We start from the raw sequence: 26,428 nt of genomic DNA, 5'->3' as shown, positions 1-26,428 counted from the left end.
TGTTTTTTTTAATTTTTTATTGTTATGTTAATCACCATATATTACATCATTAGTTTTTGGTGCAGTGTTCCATGATTCATTGTTTGTTCATAACACCCAGGGCTCCATGCAGAACGTGCCCTCCTCAATACCCATCACCAGGATAACCCATCCCCCTCCCCCCTCCCCTCTAGAACCCTCAGTTTGTTTTTCAGAGTCCATCATCTCTCATGGTTCGTCTCCCCCTCTGACATACTCCCCTTTTCTTCCTCTCCTGTTATCTTCTTCTTTTTCTTTTTTCTTAAAATATGTTGCGTTATTTGTTTCAGAAGCTGTGAATTCTTTTTGTAAAGCTCATCTTAGATGGTCTGTTCCCTTAGATTTAAAATAGAATTCAAAAATTTTGATTTATGTGCAACTATTCAGGAATATATCATTGAATAAAGGTGTATGACATGTTTAAGAATTTTTTAGTTGAAAATGTTTGCTAAGATTATATAATACCTGAAAATTTGGGAAACAGATAACCTTTTTATTTCAACATCCAGAGCATATATATAGATAGTATTGATTACTAGCAATCACCACTGTCTAGGCCAAGCTTTTGGAGATGCCCGCTTGTTTTAACACTTATATCCTTGTGGCTTTTTTGAATTTATAAAAGAGACTCAAGGTCATTATCTAATCTGCGCCTTATGTAGATGAAGACACTAAATACAAAAGAGATTAAGTGACTTTTCTAAGGCCATACAGCCAAAAGTAATAACCACATAACATGTATTGAGTCCTTATCTGCCAGGCTCCGGACTAACTGGTTTAAATGGATTTTTTTTTTCTTTTGTCATTTATTCCTAACAAAATTCTATCGGGTAAGCATTATAATTGTCCCCATTTTATAGTTGAGGACCCTGAGGCTCAAAGAAATTGAGGAATGGGCGTGTGGTCCCAGAGCTGGTCAGTTTACTGCAGCAGTGTGTCCCCAGAGTCTGCTCTGTTAAGCACTGTGCAAGGCTGCCTTGGCAGTCAAAGGTGGGGTTAGAGCTAAGCCTCGGTTTTTTGGTTCCCTAGGACCTTTTGGTTATGTACTATTACTGTCTGTGATCTGCTAGCCTTGTTATTCTGTCATAAAAGAAAATTAGATTAATGAGAAAATAACTTTTTCTGTTTGGTATTATCATTTAATGAATTGTGCTAACCACTGTGCTTCCATTAAAATGCAATTATGTTTGTCAGCAAATTGTGCAGGTGTGTGTTATATTTCTAAGATTACTTAGAAAAAAGATTTCTTTATGAGGCTGCTTTTGCTTCATGTAAAAGATACTCCATTTGTCATGGGCTTAGGTAAAATTTGAGGCTACATCTGTGTAAAACTAATATGGATTTTTTTCGAAGGTAATTTTGGGTAACTGTATAGTTACATATTTTTGGGGTCAGTTTAAATTTCTAATTCTCCTTCAAGAAACTGGTGTTTTTTAAGTAACATAAGACATAAAATATTAGGTCATTTAAAATGAAAGAAAGGTGGGCATTTGGGTGGCTCAGTCCGTTAAGCATCTGCCTTGGGCTCGGGTCATGATCTCAGGGTCCTGGGATAAAGCCCCATGTTGGGCTCTCTGCTCAGCAGGGAGTCTGCTTCTCCCTCTCCATCTGTCCCTCCCCCTGCTCATTTTTTCTCTCTCAAATAAATAAATGAAGTCTTTAAAAAAACAAATTAAGGAAAGGATCTTTGAGTATAGTATGAATATATTGTAGGACCAGTGTCTTATCCCAAATAGTTACTTTAGTTTAATTTTTTAATTAATGAGGAGATCATAAAGAATTTTAAATATACATTGTTATGTCTTTTAGATATCATTTGCTATATCTGAAGCTAAAGAGAAATGGAAAAGCGAGCTTGAAAATATGAAGAAAAATGGAATACCTGGAAAAGAATTGGAAGAGAAGATTTATTCTCTTCAGAGAGAGCTTGAGTTAAAGAACGAGGAAGTCCCTGTGGTTGTCAGGGCTGAGCTGGCGAAGGCCCGGAGTGAATGGAACAAAGAAAAGCAAGAAGAAATCCACAGAATTCAAGAACAAAATGAGCAAGATTACCGGCAATTTTTAGATGATCATCGAAATAAAATTAATGAGGTGCTTGCGGCAGCTAAAGAAGACTTTGTGAAACAAAAAACTGAACTACTTCTTCAGAAGGAGACAGAATTGCAAACATGTCTAGACCAGAGTCATAGAGAATGGGCTACGCAGGAAGCCAGGCGGATCCAATTGGAAATCTATCAGTATGAGGAAGACATCCTCACTGTACTTGAATTTCTCTTGAAGGACACCCAAAAGGAACATGTCAATGGTTCAGAGAACAAGCAGCTCTTGGAACTCATGTCATTTTGTTCTTCAAAATGGGTGTCTGCCCAATATTTTGAAAAACTAAAGGCCTGCATACAGAAAGCCTTTCAAGATACCCTCTCCCTAGCTATAGAAAATGCCAACTCCGAGTGGGAAAAGGTATGTTCCTGATAAGTGAAACGCACTATTAATAAACATCAAAGATGATTGTAGAAGTCGCATATGGGCTTTTTTCCTTTCTTCATTTTACAGTTTAAGAGACGTAAAACTTGAGTTTTTACCAGTGGCTTAACAACTTTTTGTAGTGAATCCAAAGGATTTCATTTCTTTTTGCCAAAAAAACTTTGCTTCTTCATGGTGCCACAAATATGAGGCAGAGCTTTTAGGCTCTAGACCTCTTTTTCCTAAAAAATATACGCTGTTCTTTGTAAGGGCCTGAGCTTTGAGAAACTGAATAACTCTCATTCCTATTTTTGTTTTTTGGGCATGACCACTTCAAGAAATATGCATCGTATTAAACTACGGTTTCTTAAGAGCTTCTAAAGAGTTTGGAAGCCTGTTTCTTGCCCTCAAGGAATTTATGTCACAAAGGCAAAAAATACCAACCAAGTACAAAAAATATTGTTGTAGAACAAGCAAATAGAAGTATGGCTCACTCAAACAAAACTCTGAAGCCCAGTTTTGTTGGTCTACTCTATCTGTGCATGTAGAATGAGTTAACAGTATTCTTTTAGTTGTCTGCGTAGTCTCTGACACCAGCTTTTAGTTTTGGTGGAAGACTGAAGAAATGAGATATGCGTGAAAAATCCAGAATGATATGTAGGCATTGTGATCAGCCAGTTTCAACATTTGGAATTAGAGGTAGAAAAGAAAATGCCAATATTATAAGGTTTGAGAAGAGACGTAAGAGTTAAGTTTCATTAAGATATCATGAGTAATGATTTTCAAGGCCAGGGTTGAACATTTGGTATTAATACTTATTGGAAATTTACGAGCTGGTAAAAAAGTCTGAGTTCCAGTCCCACACTTGAGGATGACTAGTCTGTTACCTGTGTAGTCATGTATTATAATTGCTTATCTGAAAAAGAAAGTACAAATCTCTCACCTAATTCCTTGGGTTTTGTAGGATATGAATGACACAGCTTGGCCTTTCTGCCTCCTGCGTTTGAGATAGTACAGAATTTTAGATCCAAAAGTTACCTGAAAGATCAGTCCACCCCATCCCAGTTCACCCCAGTTGATACTATTATTCCGATTTCACAAAGATGTGAAAGCAACCAGTTAAGAGTTGTTTTCAATGTAAAAATAACTGGGCAAGATCACTTCCCATGAATAATGCTTGTAATACTTAATTGAAAATTTTTGGAAAAAATAATTAAGAATTATTTATAGTGAGTTTTAAGCGTGAGCAGTGATGGGAAAATCATGTTACATGCTTTCACGTTTACTTTCCTGAAAAGGCAATCTCTAATACAAAAATCAGGAAAATGTAAACACCTTTCTTCTATTAATATATACTCAATCCTGGGATCTCTGTGTAGGGTTTCTGATTGTGCTAGCAGTGTTGAGATCATCTGGATGACTTAATGTAGCTCACATGTCTGTGGAGACAGAATCACATAATTTGGCTAAGAACTTAGACTTTTGTGGCTTTTGTTGGGTGGGATCAGATTCTATTCCTGAGAAAAGGGTGGCTTTGAAATGCCTATGAAAGAATACTTGATCTGCTGCTCTTTGAGCAATCCCAGCTCAGGACCTTGAGGTAAAGCAATGATTGTAACCAGTGATTATAAGTTTGCAATATAGGTGCCCTAAATATGAAGAACTAGGAATTATAATTGATTAAATTTGTCCTTTTTAGAGCTGTTTAGGAAAATTAAAACAGGAAAAAAATGATCAGTATACATAAAACAAGTCCTCATTAAAATAACTTAGATCAAAAATTTTTAAAAATGGACAGGATGCAATCAATTAAAAATGTAGTTTCCATAAAAATGAATGCCTTATTGGAATACATTAATACAACAGGTCATGATGGAAAAAAGAAAACAAAAATATCAATGGGAGCAGAATTTTCAAACAAATTTAAGGATGCATGTTCTGTCTTTTCTTACCACCAAAGTCAAGTTAAAATGAAGACAAGAAGGTTGTTGCTCCTTCTTTTCTTGTCATCTTGGCTTTTCTCCAGTTTTGAGTAGAAACTGGAAACATTGGCTACCTTAGAGTTCAACTTTTATTACTCCCTTTGGCCTCAGCCTCATATCCCCTTGATTGCCTGGAGTTTCCATTTTCTCTGTAACTGCTGACTTCTGCTTCTGATGCACATTGTAAGTAGGTTTTCCAATAGCCAGTTAAGAGTTTCTTATAATCAAAATCAAGGCTTCTAGAATCAAGCTGATATGTGGGTTTTAAGTAATTAAACAAGGCAACTTTTTCAAGATCACCTGTTCTGTTCCTTTGGGATTTGGTAGTTGTCTAGAATCTGAAAACACAGGCGCCTGGGTGGCTCAGTCAGCTGAGCATCTGCCTTCAGCTCTGGTTGAGATCCCAGGGTTCTGGGATCGAGTCCTGCATCGGTCTCCCTGCTCCATGGGGAGCCTGCTTCTCTCTCTCTCCTCCCTGCTCGTGCTCTCTCTCTCACTATCTCTGTCTGTCTGTCTCTGAAATGAATAATTTAAAAAAATTTAAAAAAAAAGAATCTGAAAACACTACCTAAAAAGGATGCCTCACCATTAATGAATTTAGTAGCTGTATTGCTGGAACAGGGACTAGAACACCGAAAGTGTTCAATAAATATCAGTGAAGAAATATTCTTGTGCAAGATGTTTAGGTTAGCTTCAGTTTCTCTCTCTAACTTTGGAATTCAACTGAACTTCCTTATAAAATGACAGTATACATGAAAGTATTTAGAAATGTAACATACTGTATAAATGTAATTTTAAATTTGTGGAAGACAAAAGTTTGATAGTTATAGTTTCTGAGTTTGACCTCTGCTGCAGTAAAAATATTCTGGATTTTCAAGAACAATTGTGATTTCACATAGTATGTCCTGTGATTTGACCACATAAGCCATTAAAATATCTTAAATTCATATATATGTGTGCAAACTGTATCTCTTATCTGTCTCATAGTTGGCCCACCAGACCTCTGTCAGATAATGTTCTAATTCAAAAATTACGGTCATTGTAGACTAGTTCATAGTAATGACAGTATTCATGTAACACCCTAAGAAAAATACTGGTGATGGTTTAAGCAAGATTTTTTTCAGGCAGTGTTTTCTTTTTATGTTTTTAATATGAGCATTTTAAATGGAGAATTGTGTAAAGATTTTTACATGGCATTAACTATGCAGATACTCTCTTTCAGAGAAATATGGCCAAGATCTCTAGGGATCCAGCCACAGAGGTCACTGGCAGAGGAGACCCTGGAGTCCTGGCAGTCCATCCTGCACCCACTTTTGGATGCTGTGCTCAGGCCTTGGCCTTGCAAAAAACAGAAGCAGAAGCTGGTAATGGGATTTTATTCCTACTGGTCTTTGTTACATCCGTACTCACAGTTGCAGAGGGTTGCTTTGAGGATAAAAGGAAGTCAAAGATGTGTGATGCTTTTATGAGTGAACAAGTGGGTAATATTACTCCTACCTAATCTGTATCTTCTCCCTAGATTTCATTTTGCATTTAGGAGACGTGGATACTTTAGACCCTCTTAATTCTATCCTTTCATGGTCTTCCCTCCATTCATAAGTAGTTCTTATTATAAGGAGAATAATGAGAATTTTAATAGAACAGTCATGTTTTTATTCCCTGGCTTTATTGAGAAATCACGGGTTTCACATAAAAGAATTGCCAAATAACTGGGACCTTTTTGTTCATGTTATTGAAGCTTATTTCAGCCATTTTTTAATGGAAATCTTTCTGATGAGGTGTTTTCAGATTTGTGAGTTTCTTGAGGACAGGAGCAGTGTTTTATCTCTTCCTCTCCAATACATGGCAGAGTGTGAATGGCACATAGTTTGTGTTCCTTGAATATTTGGTAAATTAATAGCTTAATGTTCCCATAATGACTTACAGTTGTTATTATGAAAAAGAATTATTGTATTATACTGAAGCCCCTTGACGTATTCAGAGCTCACTGAAGAATATTGACTGGGCTTCTATTGCCTAGTCATTGAGAATTCTGAACAAAGAACTGACATATCCTTTATTAGCTCCAATCCTTTTCAAGATACTGATCTCTCGCAGCCTGCTCCTTCCCTCCACATACAAACACATACCCAGTCTTTCTGTTTCTTCTCTGCTGTATCTGTTGCAACCTGGAAGAGAACTTTGAATTGCCAGAACTAGGTTAATAACCTTAGTTTCCATAATTTCTAATTTAGTAAGTAATATTACCAGAATTTTAGAGAATCTCTGCCTTTCCTAAGAAGTCAGTTGACTATTTTCCTGATCATCCATAAAGCCCTTTTTTCCTCACTTCTAGATTCTAGGTGGTTGAGAAGCTCTTACTGTTCATTAGGTGTATAGGAATACTACCTTAATTTGTATTTTGTTAATTATTTTTCACTGTCATTGTATATCGGTTATTTTTATTTGGAATAACCAGAGATTTTTTTTTTTTAATTTATGAAATGGGTAGCAACAAGTTTTAGATATTATTTGGCTTTGGGAAGTCCTATCAATATAAAAGGAATTTGTTTTTACTTAAGACAAGTCAGGCTACAAAAGGATTTTTCTTTCTTCAGTCTTTTTTCCCTAAAAATAAACACATTAACCAATTCATTAGGAAGGATTAAATAATCCAAAATATATATTAAGTGCTGTAGTCCTTTATAATATTACCACCAGAGAGTACCATTGTTAACTATTTGATTATAGTCTCCTAATATCTTACCATTGTTTAAAGTAAGTTAAATGATTATGAGATACTTGATACATGCAAAGACAATATGTGATGCACATGTAAGTTATGAAGCCTACCACCCAGGAGCCCACTCTTTGACTTAAGAACTAGAGCGTCACCTGTACTGTTGAAGACCCCTGTGTGTTTGACCACAGTCCCATCCCTATAACTTCCTTACAATCCAAGGTAACAAATATTCTGATTTTTAAAAATTATTCTCTTGCTTTTCTTTATGTTTTGACCAAATACGGGTATCCTGAAAAAGCTGTTGTTTTGTCTCCTAACATTATAAAAATGTAGTGTAATATTTATTGTAGTCTTTGTAACTTGTTTTTTTCCACTGATCCTTGTCTGTGTTAATGTATGTAACTCTGATTGCTGTGTAGTATTCCATTCTATGAATATGCTATAATTTATTCTCTTGTCAATGGACATTTGCCTGGTTTCTAGTTTTACAACAGTGTCTTAAATGAAAAATATAAATACCATGTATGATACTAGTGTGATGTTTCATTAATTCTTTGATGCTCATGGACATAAAATGGTGCCATTCAGAGGAAACTGAAGTCAGGAAAGAGCTGAGAATAATTCTGAACCAATGATTTTACATCAAATTTTTGGGTACTGGCTTTTGAGCCTGTGCCAATTTGTGTCCCCACTTTATTTTATTAATTAATAGTGATCACCTTTTTTTGTATCATTTTTGATATTATTTAAATTTTACAAATTCCATGTATTACTAACAGCAATAGCTGTTATTTATTGTATGCTGTTCTCTGCCATACTGTGCCACACATATTTTATACGTTTGTACCTCCTGATAGTTTTAAATATTTTTTTCATTTGGAGACAATTTCAAACTTACAGAAAAGTTACAAAAGTAAAAATAGTTGCTAGTAACACCCATCTGTCCTTTAACTAGATATATTTGTTGATAATGCTGTATACAGTTTTACGCTCTTCTGTGTGTATGTGTATGTGAACATTTCATTTTCTTTCCTGAACCATTTGAGGATGTTATATACATTGTGCCCTTTTACCCCTAAATACTTCAGTGTGTATTTTCAAAACATAGGAATTTTTTCTTTTACAACCTTAGTGTAGTAAATTAAACATTTGATGAAAATACTCTGTCAACCTGTTTGTATTCTAATTTTGTCAACTGACCCAATAATGTCTTTCATCATTTTTCCCCCCACAGTACAGGAATCTGTCCAGGCTCAGGTATTACCTTTAGATGTCATGTGTCTTTAGTCTCCTTTAGTGTAGAATATTTCCATAGCCTCTTTTTGACTTTTATGACATTGACATTTTTGAAAGACTTACTCTCCCCTCTCCCCACCACTCCACCCCACCTCCAGCTTTCGGTAGAACTTTCCTCATTTTCAGTTTGTCTGGTGTTTCTTCATAATTAGATTCAGGTTGCGTTTCCTTGGCTGGAACGCTGCATAGGTGATGTCTTATCACATGTGGAAGCGCAGTATCCATTTGTCTTTTATTGGTGAAGTTCATTTGAGCACCTGGTCACAGTGTTGTCCATTTTCTTCAATGGTTTCCTCCCACCTCACAACTAATAAGCAGTCTGTGGGGAGACACTTCTAAGACCATGAAAATGTCCTTCTCATTAAACATTTCCCTTATATTTAGCAATCATTGATGATGTTTGTCTGATTCAGTCTTTACCATGGTGGTTGCAAAATTATAATTTTTCTAGCTCTAGGCTTCCCTCTACTTTTACCAGTTGACACTTGGCATGTTGTTATAATCATGAATCCTCCTGTTAGTTTGTGTACTCATTTGTTTGTCTATCTTTTTGTTTATCAATCTGTCCATCAATCCATCTACCTATTTACCTATCAACTTAACCTACTTACCCATCTATCCATCCATTCCATTATGGGTGGGATTATTGGTATGGCTCATGAACTCCTCTTTTTTTTTAACATTTTATAATTCATTAGTAAACTTACTGTTCAAATTGCCTCATATTCAGCTACTGGAGCCCTTTCAAACTGGCTCCTTTGTCCTTGTGATGTTCCTGTATTTTTCAGGAATTTCTTTCTGGCATTCATCTCGTAAACACCCTGTCCCAGTACTGGAGTTAGCCATTTCTTGAAGATCCTTTGTTCCTTTTAGTGGGGAATGGTATTTAATACTAAGAGCTGAACATCATGTTTCATAGCAATTTTTAAAATAGATGGTATTATTTAATTTTACGTAGTAAAAAACTAAGTCTCAGGTTATATAATATACTCTGAGCCACACTGCCAATAAATAGTATAAAGAATATTTAAACTCCGATCTCTCTCTCTCTTAAGCATCACGTTCTTTTCAGTTGCACTGTTGACTTTCTTCAATCATGTCACGTGGTTTCCTTCGTTCCTTCATTCCTGCATTCCTTCCTTTCTTTTTTAGTTTGAGTCTAAATTGATATAAAGGTTTGCTATCATTTAATTTTTGCAGATAAGAAAAAGATCCTTGAAATTAAAGATTCATGCTGTGGACACTGCTTCCAAGAACTTGAAAAGGCAAAGCAGGAATGTCAAGATCTGAAAAGAAAACTGGAGAAATGCTGTAGGCATCTTCAGCATTTAGAAAAAAAGCACAAAGCTGTAGTGGAAAAAATTGGAGGTTAGCATTTAAAGTAGCACTACTACCGGTATAAATCTCTTTGATCCTTGAAATGTTCAAATGTGACATTTTAGTTAATGTAGGCACCGATTCTCTTTGAGGATTAATGTAAACTAATTTGGACCTTATTTTTACTGACCAAATTATTATTCCTGAACTACAAAGAGGAAAATTGGAGCTCTGATTAAAAGGTCACATTCCTTTCTTCCTTTTTAGATTGAATAGATAGTGAGTGCCCAATATGTGTCAGGCAGCATTCTAGGCACTAGGGACACAGCAGTGAAGACATCAGACAGAATTCCGGTTCTGCTCTAGATGTACAAGACTCTGTTTCCTTTCTCCCAAGAAGCTTATCATCAAGTGAAGAGACCTAAAAACAGATTAATAAATAGTTGCAGCACTGAGTGCTCCTGGCAGTATGCTCGTGTTCACTTGGCAGAAAGGATATGAGTGAACTCTTCCTCCTATTTGAGTTAAGGAGGGCTTGACTAAGCCTTGAAAGATGAAGGTATTTGCCAAAGAGGACAGCATTCTAGGCAGAGGGGAAAGCTGTGCATGAAGACATATGGGCCTGGTCTGGCATCCTTCCAGTCCATTCTTCACTGTACTGTCAGGGAGATTATCTGGAAGGGATAGCTTCTGCTATCTTCTCTTGCCCTTCTGCACCAGGGAGGATACTGGGTTTCTGAGGCTGCTCCCCCTTACCTTTTACTAGTCACCTATTTCCTGTGCTCTCTACTGTGTGCATTTGAAATACTCAGATTGCTGAGGTGGTCAGGAATTGTACTGCTGGACCTTGCATACAGTTTTGTCACTCTGCCCTACACCTTATCCTTTCATTCTCATTTGGCCTAACTCTTCCTCACCTTTAGGGTTCAATTGAGAAAGATGCCTTATCTGCAGATCCCTCCTTGATTTTCCCCTCTGGGTTATTCAGGCCACTTCTGTGTGGCCCCATAGCACTCTTGGTTCCTACTCTTTTACCATTCTGTATTTAAGTTTTTGGTTACTTGCCTGATACACTTTCCAACCTATACATTCCCTGAGAATGAGGAATATGTTGTATCTTGTTCATCATTGTAGTCATGATGCCCTTTTTTGACTGAATGAAGGGTTGACTGCAAGCGTCCCAAATAATTGTGTGATCCAGAAAAAACAGACAGATAGGTTCACTTTTTTTCTACATTTTAACTGGATTGCTTGCCTGGACAGCAGTCACCTCCTGGCTCTTTCTGCTTCCAGTATTGTCCCTCCGAGCCATTCCCCGTCAGGCAGCTCCAGTGACCTTTTAAAAAAGCAAATTGGATCATGACACTCTCTTGTTTAAAGTCCTGTGGCTTAGCCCTCAGTAGGAAATGCAGACACTTTCTCTAACCTTCATCTAAGAAGCCTTTCATGATGCAGCATCTGCCAGCCCCTTAGCCTTGTCTTGCCCCAGCCCTTTTATTCTCTCATAGGGCCAGAGCATGGATTTCATTGTCTCTTTTCTCTTGTCTGTTTTCATCTCCGTTTACCAAAACGTCTGTCTTCCCATCCTGATCACAGTGCCTGGCTAACTCCTACTCCTCCCTCGCCCGGTGCATTGCTTCCGTAGGGAGGCTTTCCTAACCACCCCAGACTTGGTTAGCTTCCTCTGTTAGACGTTACCTGCAGCTCCAATGATTTTTCTAACGTTTATCATATCATCCTTGTAATTAATTTTTGTGTGCATTGTCCATTGGAGTGTAGCCTTGATGATGACAAGGATCAAGTCCTGACCGAGCACTTAGTGCACAGTACCTGGCAACATAGCACACTCTGTAAATAATGTTGACTAAGAGGAGCCACCTGCTTCACTCCCACCTATACTGCTTACCAAGTCTGTTAGAGATAGATAATCATTATTCTAAGGCAAGACAGGATTTTAAGAATTTTGAGACAAAAATTTGAACAACTGTAATTCCCATGGTGATGGCTTAAGCTATTTGTAGCTCTTGAAAAATTTGATGGAAATCAAGAATATTTGTTTTACATAATAAAATGACAACGGCAGCTAGATAAGATTATTATTTATAAATAATATTTAACACCATACATTGTGATCATAGTTATTCTGCATAGCGCTTTTTGAGGCTATCTTCTGTAATTCATAGACTTAGAAATAATCCAGGAAGTTGGTACTTAGCTCAAAACAACGGGCTGATAAAAGGGGTTCAGGGTCAGAATTAAGTCATTTGATAGTTTGATTTCAGTGTTTGTCTTAACATACATCTCTTAGTTGATAATGTTTTTGCTATTATGGTTGCTTTTTTGTTAAATTCCGTTTTCTACTGTGCTGGTAGCATTTGTTAAAAAGTGGTGGAGTAAGAGTGAGTGATTTAAAAATATACAGGTTATATCTAGGAGGAATAGAGTGGCTCATTACTCAACTTACAGGGTGTGTTGAGAGGGTGGCATGGTAGGAAACATGGTGTGTCCTGTTCATAATTATTAAACACTGGTATTGCCAGACTTTGTATCTGGTGCTATGCATTTATGATTTTATTTCTATTATCTTAAAGGTAAGTAATACTATCTCCATTTAACATATGAAAAAACTCAGGTTCAGAAAGCATAAGTAATTTGCCTAAGCTCATTTAACTGGTAAAGAAGCAGAGCTAGGATTTAAACCCATGTCTCTCTCTCTGAAATTCGTGCTTTGTCCTCCGTTCCATATGGACGCCACTAGTCTCCTCATCCTCTTTTTAGAAGTTCAAAGAATTGAAAATCTTACATTAATTGTGAAAGTGGTACCTACTTAATCTTAATTTTCTTTTTATTTTGTATAGCAGTGCTTGTTCAATGATCGTATATATGAGCATAGACTGTACCAGGATCCAGGAGGGACATGAAAATAGAAGACCCAGGATGTTTCAACAGAGCTTCAGTCTAGCTGGGAAAAAATAGATGCATGTGAAACAGTTGGAAGCCTATTCCAGGGCAGTTTGTAACCCAAAGCAAGATGTGGGTGTAATACAGTTTTTAAGTGCTGAGAAACCAGAACAGGGAGTGGTCAGATTAAAACTCATCAGGAAATGAATGACACAGGGAGCAATTGCCATTTGCACAATCTCCTCTACAAACATTTGCACTGGGAATTTCGGGGAGAGGAAGACTGAGGGGGAAACAAAAGATTAATTTACCAATATACCATTAATTTTTTTTTTAGAAGAGAATACTAAAGTTGTTGAAGAATTAATAGAAGAAAACAATGACATGAAGAGTAAATTGGAAGAACTGAGAACACTTTGTAAAACACCACCAAGGTAGACGTTTACTATTTTATTTTTATTTTTAAATTTATCTTTATTTCTTTTTTTGAGAGAGAAAGAGAGAACAAGTGTGAGTGGGGCATGGGGGGAGCAGAGGGGGAGGGAAAGAGAGAATCTCAAGCAGGCTCCACACCCAGCATAGAGCCCCACTCAGGGCTTGATGTCACAACCCCAAGATCATGACCTGAGCCGAAAAGCAAGAGTTTGGTTGCTAACCAATGGAGCCACCCAGGTGCCCCAATTTTTACTATTTTAAAGAAATTGTTTATTTCTAAGTATTTTTTTTATTTTGTAATATCAGTTATAGCAATAATATTCATAACAAGAGTATAAAACTTGTTACATAGCAAGAAGTATAAAAAAAGAAAATCTTACAAAACCCTATTCCTAGTAGATACCCTCCGTTAACCTCTTGTTTTATATCATTTAAGCCCCTTTATACTCACATGTGCATGTTTTAAAAACTGAGATTATCGTGTAAGCTATTTTGTAAGCTTTTATTAATATAATGTTATAAAATAAACATTTCCATATGTCATTAGATATTCTCCTATAATGTGCCTTTCAGTAGCTGCATATAGTTTCATCGTGTGGATTTATCATGATTTATTTAAGTAACCATAACATTTGTTTCTATTTTTCTTCTTTTTTAAAAAACTATATAGTAAAGATCCTGATATATGATTTTTTTTTTAGCACATCTCAGTTGGATGTTATTGGAATATATAGATAGCTAGATATTTTTACTTAACAATCTCTGTTTCCAATATTTGGTTCATTTTTAGGTCATTGTCAGAAGGGGCCATTGAAAATGCTTGCATCCTATGCAATGGGAGGGCCTTGGAAGAACTTCGTGGACAGTACATTAAAGCTGTAAAAAAAATTAAGCGTAAGTCCCTGAGGAGAGTCCCAGGATTTTAAGGTGGCTTGAGCCTTTTTTATTACTAGCACTAGTAATTTGGGGGACTTTTTCAAACTACCTGTTCTGAGATCTTATCTGCTTTTTAGAAGAAATTAGTGGCCCCTTTTCTAAATTATGCAGCAATGGATTTTTTTGCCCAGTATCTTTTGGAAGTGACATGGGGGTAGAGTTATTTTATATTGTTAATTATCCTGTTACTTTTTTGGACACTAATGTTAAACTAAAAATTTCATAATCTTAAAACTTAACTAAATAACTTAAATAACTAAAAAAAATGTCATGTGAGTTTTAAATTAGCAAGTATTACTTTCTACCATAAGCTTTTATTTAATTTATTTTTAAAGATTTTAAAGATTTTAGAGAGAGAGTGAGCACAAGCAGGGGGAGTGGCAGGCAGAGGGAGAAGCAGGCTCCCCACTGAGAAAGGAGCCTGATGTGGCACTCGATCCCAGGACCCTGGGATCATGCCCTGAGCTGAAGGCAGCTACTTAACCGACTGAGCCACCCAGGCATCCCTCTACCATAAGCTTTTAAAAACCATAGAAAATAGATTTAGTTAGGCATTTTTCTGTTCTTTCTCATTATTTCGATAATGGATTAAGTCATACATGTAAATTTGTTTATCAGGTCCTTTGCAGTAAGAGGCGTACCTTTGCAGAGCATTTCTCTGGTTTATGTTTTCTCAGACTATCTCCTGTTTTTTTAATTACAATATTGCTTAGATTGTATGTATGTCCCAGAACAATAACCAGTGTTGATACAGAAGAAATATATGTTTACCTCTTAAAATTGCTTTTATTTTTAACAAAATGAGTGGGAAAAGGTCTTAAGTTCCAGATGTATTTGTTCGATCTTCATAATCCTGTGTAGTGTTTTGAAAAGCCCACTCAGTATCAATAAAGACAATTTACTTTTCAGTTTTTGCTGGTGCCAACAGGGCCCATATTACTACAAAACAAACAAAGCAACTTTTTGTTAACAATCACATCAGTTGGAAGTGAAATTTTAAGCATTTTTTCATACTCATATGCTAACTTCTATGTATGTGTTTTAACATTTTAGACATTGGTTGGAGGTTTTGTGTTGACACGTATTCCAATTTAATTTATCCCACTTCAAATAATGAGAAATAGTCTTTCAGTTAGTATTTTTTGCATAGAGCATCTAATTTTCAGGAAGAGCTTACTGATATTAAGGGAGATTCCTGTATGAATTGAATCTTTAATATAACAGAGTAGTGATATTCTAGAGGTAGGATGTAGCCCTAGATTTAGTAAAAAAAAATGTTGACCTTAAGTAATGGTAGTTTCAATCCAATCATGTTGAATCAAAGATAAAAAGAAAACTTGAAAGCAGTGAACTATTTTTTATTGACTGATTCATTGATTTAAAGATTTTATTTATTTTTTTGTCAGAGAGAGAGAGAGAGAGTGCACAAGCAGGGGGAGCAGCAGGCAGAGGGAGAAGCAGGCTCCCTTCCAAGCAGGGAGCCTGATGCTGGACTCAATCCCAGGACCCTGGGATCATGACCTGAGCTGAAGGCAGCCACCTAACTGACTGAGCCACCCAGGCGTCCCTGTGAACTAGTTTTAAATGTATATTTCAGAAGGCAACATAGGTCTCATCCTTCTCCCTGGCATTTTGTACATATCTCTCATGGATTGTAGTATTATATTTACTTGGGTACACATACGTGCTGCTGAAAGAATGGAATAAATAATGAAACATGGATTTTCAGAGCATGAGTAAATGGGAATATGAGTCTCTCTAGTTCATATTGCCTCCTTCTACCTTTCTGTGTCTGGTTCTTCCTTCCTTTCATCCTCACCCTTTAGGTATATTTTTTTCTCCTCTCTTACTCAGACAATACATAATCAAAATGTGTAAGTTTCTGTATCTCATATTTATTTTCTTGCCTCAGTGTTTTAGAATATGACAATGTTTTCCTAGGGAATATGCTGTTTCCTTAACATATGTGGCTATCATCATTCTAAAAGGACTTTTAGATTATTTCTCCTTTGAGTCTCCTAAAATAGTGATCTGAAACATTCCATTTTAATGATTGTGGAAAAGTACAGTGTTTAAACTATACCTCTAGTCACTTCATCTCCCGGAAAATTGATCTGAAGTCTGCATCCCCTGTTTTTGAAAAACTGGTAGTAAGCATGCATTTTGTGGGAATTCCTTTCTCCCTAGCAACTCCCTCCCTCACCTCCCCACTAGGTGATATGCTTCGTTATATTCAGGAGAGTAAGGAAAGAGCTGCGGAAATGGTAAAAGCAGAGGTATTGCGAGAACGTCAAGAAACCGCCCGAAAGATGCGCAAATATTACTTGACTTGCCTCCAACAGATTTTGCAGGATAATGGAAAACAGGAAGGGTAAGTTCAATCTAAACAAACAGTGTGTCTTGAGACTACCAGGACAGCATGTTGTCATTTTCTAAACATTTTCCTAACCACAAAATTAACTATTTCTACATGATCGGCCATTAGGGGTTAAGAGAGGCTTAGGTCTGTGCTACCCTAAATATTGGCAGAACTGATAGGAAAACAGAAATCCTGGGGCTAAGGAAACTCATTTTTTCCTTTAAACTATTATTAATTTAATATTCTGGAATTCCCCACAGGGCTGAGAAAAAGATTATGAATGCTGCTAGCAAACTTGCTACAATGGCAAAATTGCTGGAAACGCCGATTTCTAATAAGTCCCAGAGCAAAACTACACAGTCAGGTATGTCAAAATGAGTCACTTAAAGGGTTTTCTTCTCCCTTCCGTCTTAAATATTTAATATTTTTAGTATGAAAAAGAACAAGGAATATAAGGAGTTAATTTATAAAGTTGTCTGTGTTTTACTTAAACTGGAAACTTACAAAAAAGAGTGTGGAGTTTTCAGTTTGAATAGGCAGGCTAAGCATACCCATCAGCTTCCTATAGTTGCTTTCATTCCTAGAAATGACAGGATAGATTTTAAACAAATTAGTAAAAGGGAGGGAATAATAAAGATCAGAGCAGAAATAAATGAAATAGAGATTAAAAAAAAAATAGTAGGAAAGGTCAACAAAAGCAAGAGTTGGCTTTTTAAAAAGATAAACAAAACTGATAAGCTTTTACCCAGACTCCTCAAGAAAAAAAGAGATAGGACTCAAAATTAGAAATGAAAGAAAAGTAACAATTGACACCACAAAAATACAGAGGATTGTAAGAGACTGCTATGAAAAACTATATGCTAACAAATTGGACAACCTAGAAGAAAGGGATACATTTCTCAAAATATACAATCTTCTGAGACTGAATCAGGAAAAAAATAGAAAATCTGAACAGACCAATTACTAGAAATGAAATTGAATTAGTAATTACAAAGCTTCCAACAAACACAAGTCCAGAGCCAGATGTATTCACAGGTGAATGCTACCAAACACTTGATGGAGACTTAACACCTGTCCTCCTCAAGCTATTCCAAAAAATACAAGAGGAAGGAAAACTTCTAAATTCATTTCTATGAGGCCAGTACTACCCTGATACCAACCTAGAAGAAGATACTATAAAAAAAAGAAAACTACAGGCCAAATCTCCGACAGATATAGATGCAAAAATCCTTGACAAAATATTAGCAAACTGAATTCAACAGTACATGAAGAGGATCATTCACGATGATCAAGTGGGATTTATTCCAGGCATGCAAGGATGGTTCATTATCCACAAATCAATCTACATGATACACCACATTAACAAAATTAAGACAACAAATCATTTGATCATCACAAAAGATGGAGAAAAAGCTTTTGATAAAATTCAACATCAGTTCATGATGTTTAGAGGGATTATACCTCAACATAGAGTCCATATATGAGAAACCCACAGCTGACATCATACTCAATGGGGAAAAACTGAAAGCTTTTCCTCTAAGATCAGGAACAAGAAAAAGATGTCTACTCTCACCACTTTTATTCAACATAGTACTAGAAGTCTTAGACACAGCAGGCAGACAAAAAGAATCCAGATTGGTAGGGAAGAAGCAAAACTCATTTTTTGCAGATGACATGATACTATACATAAAAGACCCTACAGACAACACCTAAAAATGACTAGAATTAATAAATGAATTCAGTAATGTTGCAGGATATAAAATTAATATACAGAAATCTGTTGTGTTTATATACACTAATAACAAAATAACAGAAAGAGAAATAAAATAATTCCATTTATAATTGCATCAAATAGAATGAAATATCTAGGAATAAATTTAATGATGGAGGTGAAAGACCTATCCTCTGAAAACTTTAAGACATTGATGAAAGAAATTGAAAATGATGTAAACAAATGGGAAGATATAGCATGCTCATGGATTGGAAGAATTAATATTGTTAAAATGCCCCTATTACCCAAAGCAGTCTACAGATTCAGTGCAATCCCAATCAAAGTGTTGATAGTACTTTTCACAAAAATAGAATAAATAACCCTAATATTTCTATGGAACCACTAAGACCCTGAAGAGCAGAAGCAATCTTGAGAAAGAACAAAACTGGAGGTATCACAATTCTAGATTTCAAGCTATACGACAAAGTTCTAGTAATCAAACTGTGGTACTGGCACATAAATAGATACATAGATCAATGGAACAGGATAGAGAGTCCAGAAATAAACTCATGGTTGTATGATCAATTAATCTACAACAAAGGAGGCAAGAATATACAATGGGGAAAAGACAGTCACTTTAATGATGGGAAAATCGCACAGCTACATGCAAAAGAATGAAACTGAATCACTTTCTTAAACCATACACAAAAATAAAATGTATTAAAGACCTAAATATTTGTAAGACTTCAAACCATAAAAAAAAAAAAAAAAACATAGGGAGTAATGTCTTGTACATTGGCCTGAGCAGCTTTTTTCTAAGTATGTCTTCTCAGCCAAGGAAAACAAAAGCAAAAATAAACTATTGGGACTACAGCAAAATAAAAATTTCTGCACAGCGAAGGAAGCAATCAGCAAACCAAAAGGCAACCTCCTGAGTGGTAGAGCGTATTTGCAAATGATACATTTGATAAGGGGTTAATATCATACACACACACACACACACACACACACACACACACACACACACACACACAAAGAACTTCAGCTCAGCACCCACAGAACAAATAATCCAAAAATTAAAAAATGGGCAGAAAACGTGAACAGACATTTCTACAAATAAGTCATAGATGGCCAAGCGACATGTGAAAAGATGCTCAACATCAGTCATCATCAGGGAAATGCCAATCAAAAGTCCACTGAGATATCACCTCACACCTGTCAGAAGGGCTAAAATAAAAAACACAAGAAACAAATGTTGGTGAAGATGTGGAGGAAAAGGGACCCTCACTGTTGTTGGGAGTACAAACTGGTGCAGCCACTGTGGGAGGCACTATAAAGGTTCCTCAAAAAGTTAAAAATATAGCTACCTTACAATCTAGTAATTGCACTACTGGGTATTTACCCCCAAAATACAAAAACACTAATTTGAAGAGATATATGCACCCCTATGTTTATTGCAACATTATTTACAATAGCCAAGACATGGAAGCAACTTGACTGTCCATCACTAGATGAATGGACTAAGAAGATTTTGTACACAGACACACACACACATAAACAGAAATATTACTCAGCCATAAAAAAAGAATGAAATCTTCCCATTTGTGACAACATGGATGGATCTAGAGAGTATTGTGTTAAGTGAAAAAGGTCGGACAAATACCATATGATTTCACTTATATGTGGAATCTGAAAAACAACACATAAAACAGAAATAGTCTCATAAATACAGAGAACAAATTGGTGGTTGCCAGAGGGGTGGGGGTGGGGCTGGGTGAAACTGGTGAAGAAGATTAAAAGGTACAAACTTCCAGTTATAAAATAGGCAAGTCACAGGGATGAAAAGTACAGCATGAGGAATATAGTCAATAGTATTTTAATAACTTATTTGATGATAGATGGTAATTACACTATTGCAGTGAGCAGTGTATAGAACTAGAACTGTTGAATCAATATGTTGTATGCCTGAAACTAATATAACATTGTATGGAAAGTGCACCTGAATTTTTAACAATGTATAAATAATTAAAAAATAAAAAGTTACAATTGATAGACCAGAAGCTGTGAGAAATCCCTGAAAAATTGAAGAGGGAAACAGTTCAAAACTGCCAGAAGATGACAGCTATAAGTGGGAGCAGTATTAAAACTGTTCCACATATGAAGGCAGTATGTTGCAGGAGAAGTAGTAAGCCTAGGGGATACCAGTGAGGTAATTATAATTAGTTGATGTTCTCGAGCAACAGTAACCAGGTGGGGCCACCCTCTTTATTAATTCTTCTGCTTTCCCTTCCCCTACCCCCACCATTGGGCTGGAGTAAGAGCAACAGGATAAAAGAGTCTCAGAACAGGGCAAGGCTCTAGATGGCTAATCACGCCAAGGAGGAACTTAGAGCCCACATGCCCAAAGTACCAGCTATTGGGTTTTTCTACCCTTCAGCTTGTTCCTTTCACAACACTCTTAACTTTTTTAAACAAGCTGATACCATACTCAGAATATCTATGAGATAAGCATTCAACCAAGAATCACCAAATACCTATAGAAAGCCAGCACCATGATAAAAGACACCAAAATCAAAATAAGACAAGGCAAAAAAAAATACAACTTATACCTATGGATACAAGTAATAGAACAAATAAAAGGACCTGAGAATGTTAGCAAAGTATAGTATTCTCAAAAGGATGTAAGAATATATTGTAGAGGAAACTAACAAATTTGCCTAAGAGGTTTACTATTTTCAAGGAAAGGATATAGTTGCTAGAAAAATACAAGTTTATGTATGTGTATTAAGATTTATGGCTAGCTAATAGAGAAATGGAATATATAACTCTCAAACTAGTAGGGGAAAATTTTTGTAAGAAAAGGTTTTCAATCTAACAGAATCACAAAAGAGGAAAAATACAATTAGAAAGCATGGGTCAATAGAAAATTATTGTAGGGTCAAATAGCAATCACACAAACATGAATAGGTTAAACTCCCTTATTAAAAGACCATAATTTCCATTTTTTTAAAATCCAGACATATTATTTCTATGAGAACATTCAAAAATTCAAAGTGAAGGAATTGAGAATAATATACTAAGCAATGCAGAATTGATATTAGATAAATTATAAAGTTAAATACAATATTAAGCAAATTATATTTGAAAGGGATTAAAGTGAAGTTGCTAATGGTAAAGAAGACTCCTAAGAACCTGTAAATGGGTTCTTTCTCTTCATAATAAAATAGCTTTAGCATATATAAAGCAAAAGCTGATGGAAATATGTGAAAAAATCAATAAATTTCCAGTCACAGGGGGGGATTTTGAACATATCTCTGGGGAAATGGGGCTTTTGAACGTCTAGAAAGCTTGAAGCAGAGATTGTTCAGGAATCCACAAGCTGATATTGGTAGACATTCTTTTAAAAACTCAGTTATTTGTGTAAATTTGGGAATGGTGATGTGAACCTTGGGGGTAAAAGACTTGGGGCAACTGTGCAAATGTCCCTAATAAAAGCAAACCCTTTTCATGATATAGGGACCAAGGTACACTACTCTGAGGTATGATTTCTCTGATTTAATGCTGTGTGGCTGCTTTACTTCTGATCAGATTCCGTGTCTTAGGTAGATTAAATCAGAAACTCCGTTTTAGCTTTTATAGTGTGTGTGTTTGTGTGTGTGTGTGTGTGTGTGTGTGTGTGCGCGCGCACTTATATAGGCATTGGGCACTGGGGTTCTTTAACAAATTTTCTTCATCAGACAGAATTGGAAACGTTGCAGTTGGCTCTTGAAATGCAATATCTGTTGCAGAAAATTGTAGATCAGATGTATAACAATAATGTCAGATTTCAATAACAACATTGCTTAACCTTATTGAATGGATATATGTAAAATAATATTTTTAAATGTCCAGCCTTGATGTATTTTCTTTGAGAATGATTAAAATATATGCATTCTTTGGAAATACATGAAAACATAATTTTTTTCCCTCCTTTTTCAATGTTAATTTTCTCCTAATTTTGTTTTCCCCTAATTTTGTGTTCTCTTGTATATAGTAGTACTACCTCTGACTTCAGAGATGCTGACTGGAGTTGAAAAATCAAAAAGAAATGATGTGAACCAGAATACACCACGTCACACTGAAAGCAAATCAAACAGTATACAAACTATCCCCAGAAGTATGTGTGACCAAGTTCCTAAGAGAAGGGCTGCTTGTAACTTACGAAGACGGTTAGAGGATGCAGAGCATGGGGACACAAAGCACATGGGTTCCAAAGGGTCACACTCAGGCTTCCAGCTTGGGGATAACAATTATAAACACCCAGACATGTCGCCAAAAAATGTTTCGCCTGAGTTTGTGCCTTGTGAAGGTGAAAAAGGCTTTGGTTTGCACAAGAAGAAAGACCTCAGTGATATTGGCTCTGAATCACTTCAGCATTCAGCCACATACCCCTTTCTTGGATCCTTTGGAAATAAACCCTCACCTAGATATACCCCTAGTCTTTCTGAATCTGGATCCACACATATAACCTTTCGAGGTCCTAATGAAAGACTTGGTTTAAAAGTGTATAAGTGTAATCCATTAATGGAAAGTGAAAATGCTGCATCTGAGAAAAGTCAAAGTTTGGGTGTTCGGGAAACTCCAGTAAAGGATGGAGGGGACCTGGATGACTCCATAGGCTGGCATTCCAACAGTGCCACTTTACCCTGCAACAGTCATGAAGTGTCATTTTTATACGGTAGACCACAAGAAACTCTGGATATACCAGCTGAAGCTGTTAATTTCAAACAGTTTTCAGCAGCCAGTTGTTTTTCAGATACAGAGAAAAATAAAATGATTTGTCAACCAATGAAATGTCAGAGTGGTCACACTTCAGACCTGTTGGAAGAAAGCCTTTCAGCCAGAGATCGGTATGACTCTTAGACACCCACCTCATCATAAGGCTGATATATTAAAGTCAGATTTCAAAAAACTGAGTACAGTACCATCATCTGTGTGTCGGCAGCCTTTGAGAAAATTAATTGCTCCTCTATCTAGCCAACAAGATAGTGGCTTTGATAGCCCATTTGTCAATCTAACTGTTGTACAGTATTTAAGAAAAATCATTAATATATGGACAAGAAAGCTGGAAGGGGAGACTTCATACTGAAAAAATTGTGGACTCTCTATTTTGAGATGTTTTAATAACATCTATCATATGAGTAAAGTGTTCTCATAAAATTATTTGCGATATTAATGTTGCCTTAATCTTCCAAAGGCCTGATGGTGTATGTGTAATCTGCTTCTGTGTGGTGCTTTATATTTGGTTGCTAAACCATCTATTTTTATACTTCTAAATTAGCATTCTGTGCAGTGTTAAATTATTTAAATAAACTTGCATATTGCCTATTGAATTGTTATGAATTCTTTTGTAATTCATAATATAGAAATGTTATACTGATATGTTTGAAATTCATCCAGAATAAGATATAAATCTTGATGATTTGTATGTATGATCAGCCAAATTCAGTATTCACGTTTAATGAGGATGTAGATTTACTTCATGTACTTTTCCTGGAAATGTCTACTCAAAATTTTTATCCTTGCTCTCAATTAGTGGAAAAGAAGTATTTCAAGAATTGCCACAAAATACATAGTTGTGTCCTCGTTTCATTATTTAAAATATTAATCTGAAATATTTTTAGTTGACGTTTGCATTATTTCAAATCTCATGTGATAGCTAGAGACTTTGTCTTTTATGATTTCACACAGGCTTTCTTTCCTCTGAAATACTACTTTTTAAAAATTGAAATAATGAAACATCATATAGCAAAAAATTTTAAACCATTCATGAATAGTGCAGAATTGGCTAACTTAATAATGCTATGGGTAGAAACTTATAATTCTAGACCATGTAGAAGTGAATATCCACCTAAATAATGTTTCTAGATGAATTTTTTTTTCAGATAGATATGGAGATGGATATGAAAGTTTTAGGTGAGTGCAAGTGCTTTTAGAAAACCTTTATTATAGCTTTCCTTCATATCTCTTACCCTCAACTGTGTTATGGCCCGTGTTTGTGGGTTGCTTGAGTGTATTTTTTACCAGGCTAAGTGGGGTGGTGGTTGGATGGGTGGCAAGGTGCATCAGCCTCCTGCTGATACCCATCTCTAAAAGCAAGAACCTAGAAGTGAGCCTTTCAGGACTTGGAAAGCACTGTCACCTTAACTGATGACCTGATGTAGCTAAGCCTAAAATTTAGTCCTGGATTTCAGAGTTTGAGTTGACATGAGCTGAAAAAAGGAACACCCCATCTCTTCAAAGTCTCACTTGTATTCCTGGAGACATACTGTTCCTTTTCCAATAGTTAGGGTTTCATTTCTTAGTCTAGGAAAAACCCCTTAACCATCCATGTTTCACATGGATCTGCTTGGTGATTGATTGTTTTAAGCTCTGGATAGAATTGAAAATCTAGTTCATTGATCACCTACTTTTTCATCCTTGTTTTAAATCCTTGTCAGGTATCTCGACCCTCAACATCAAGGTTGAAATTGGAAATCATCTTGGTTTCTGCTTCTTTTATGGTGTCCTTAATCTTTTTTGATGTCCATAATTTCAGTAGGATTAGGTTACTTTATTTTGTCCACTCTACACACAACCACCAAGTATGGTTTATATTGAAGGGACTGCACAGCCAAAATACCACTGGCGATTTACATCTGTCTGAAGGGTGACGTCAGAACAGAGAGGAGGTTGGAGCCTTATAGATGTCATGGTCACATAAATCCTACTGCATCATGGTGCTTTTTCTTTTTTATATGTTGCTGGGTTTTATTTGCTAATACTGTGTTAAGGATTTTCATGTGAGTGCTCAGAAGGGATATTGGTCTCTGCTTTTCTGGTGATATCTTTATCTTGCTTTGGTAAAAGGGTAATAATACTGGTCTCAGAATGAGTTGGAAAGTTCCCTTGCCTCTGTTTTCTGAAAGAATTTGTGTAAGATTGGTTCTTTTACAGCCCTTTTATTTGGCTGGTTATTTATATCCCTTCTTTTATCCCTGATTTTGGTATTCCATGTTATCTCTTCTTTTTTCTTAGCCTAGCTAAAGGCTTACCAATGTTGTTGATTATTTTTCCCAAAGAACTTTTGGTTCCTTTGTTTTTCTTTATTGTTTTTCTGTTTCCTATTTCATTGACTTCTTTCTCTTCTGATCTTTAGTTCCTTCCTTCTGCTTGTTTTAGGTTTAATTTGCTCTTCTTTGTCTACTCTTAAAGTGGAAGCTTAGATTACTGATGTGAAACCTTTCTTTTCTAGTATAGGTATTTAAACTTCTGAATTTCCCTCAGCACTGAATAAGCTATACCTCATAAATTTTGATATGTTGTATTTTTGTTTTCATTTAATCAAAATATTGTCTAATTTCTCGTTTCTTTTTTGAAACCATACGTTATTTAGGAATATTTCACTTCATTTCCAAGTATTGGGTATTTTCTGAATTTCTTTATTTTTAATTTGTTTGTTGGAGAATATACTTTGAATGACTCGAGTCCTTTCAAATTTCCTGAGATTGTTTTATGTCTAGCATATGGACTATGCTGGAGAATGTTTCACATGCATCTGAAAAGAATGCATATTCTTCTCTCATTTGATAGAGCATTAAAAAATGTCAGGTCAAGTTGGTGACAGTTGTTACTCAAGTCTGCTATATTCTTTTTTTTTTTTTTTAAGTCTGCTATATTCTTGCTGATTTTTTTGCCTATTTGTTCTGTTAGCTATTAAGGGGTAGAACATTGTAATTTCTAACTATAATGGTTAAATTGTCTATTTTTCCTTTCAATTCTGTCAGTTTTAACTTCATATATTTTGGGCTCTGTTTTTAGGTATATATACCTTTATACTTTTATGTCTTTCTTATGTATTGACCTTTTATTATTATGAAATGTCTCGCTATATCTCTAGTGATATTTCTTGTCTTAAAGTCCAGTTTGATATTAATACAGTCATTTCAGCTCTCTCATTATAACTGTTAATGTGGCATATATCTGTCTGTCCTTTTTCTTTTAACTTATCTGTGTATTTTAATTTGAAGTGGGTCTCTGGTAGTCAGCATGTTGTTGGATCTTGATTTTTGTTTTTTTTGTTTGTTTGTTTTCCTATACATTACAACTTTGCCCTTGGATTGGAGCTTTTAATTCCGTAAAATTTAATAAAATTATGGTTGGATTTGCATCTGCCATTTTGCTATTTTCTTTCTCTATATCTTTTTTTTTTTAAGATTTTATTTATTTATTTGAGAGAGAGTGAGCAATGGGGGGCTCAGTCCCAGCAC

General features: G+C 35.7%; 1 protein-coding gene across 1 annotated transcript in view; it reads left to right on the top strand.

Moving 5' to 3' along the window:
- CEP152 (centrosomal protein 152) overlaps positions 1–23,750 on the top strand; it is a 94,993-nt gene extending 71,243 nt beyond the window's left edge. The window contains 9 exon segments of the mRNA XM_025884337.2: positions 1,828–2,478; positions 5,686–5,827; positions 9,682–9,849; positions 13,037–13,133; positions 13,925–14,028; positions 16,285–16,441; positions 16,690–16,793; positions 22,174–23,011; positions 23,013–23,750. Coding sequence (XP_025740122.1) covers positions 1,828–2,478; positions 5,686–5,827; positions 9,682–9,849; positions 13,037–13,133; positions 13,925–14,028; positions 16,285–16,441; positions 16,690–16,793; positions 22,174–23,011; positions 23,013–23,268 — 2,517 coding nt within the window. The 3' untranslated portion in view covers positions 23,269–23,750.
- Positions 23,751–26,428: the final 2,678 nt, after the last annotated feature.

The sequence above is a fragment of the Callorhinus ursinus genome, unplaced genomic scaffold (assembly GCF_003265705.2).
Source record: "Callorhinus ursinus isolate GAN/ISIS: 27379988/994484 unplaced genomic scaffold, GSC_fseal_2.0 scaffold25, whole genome shotgun sequence".
Lineage (NCBI taxonomy): Eukaryota > Metazoa > Chordata > Mammalia > Carnivora > Otariidae > Callorhinus > Callorhinus ursinus.
This window is presented reverse-complemented; position numbering and strand designations above follow the sequence as displayed.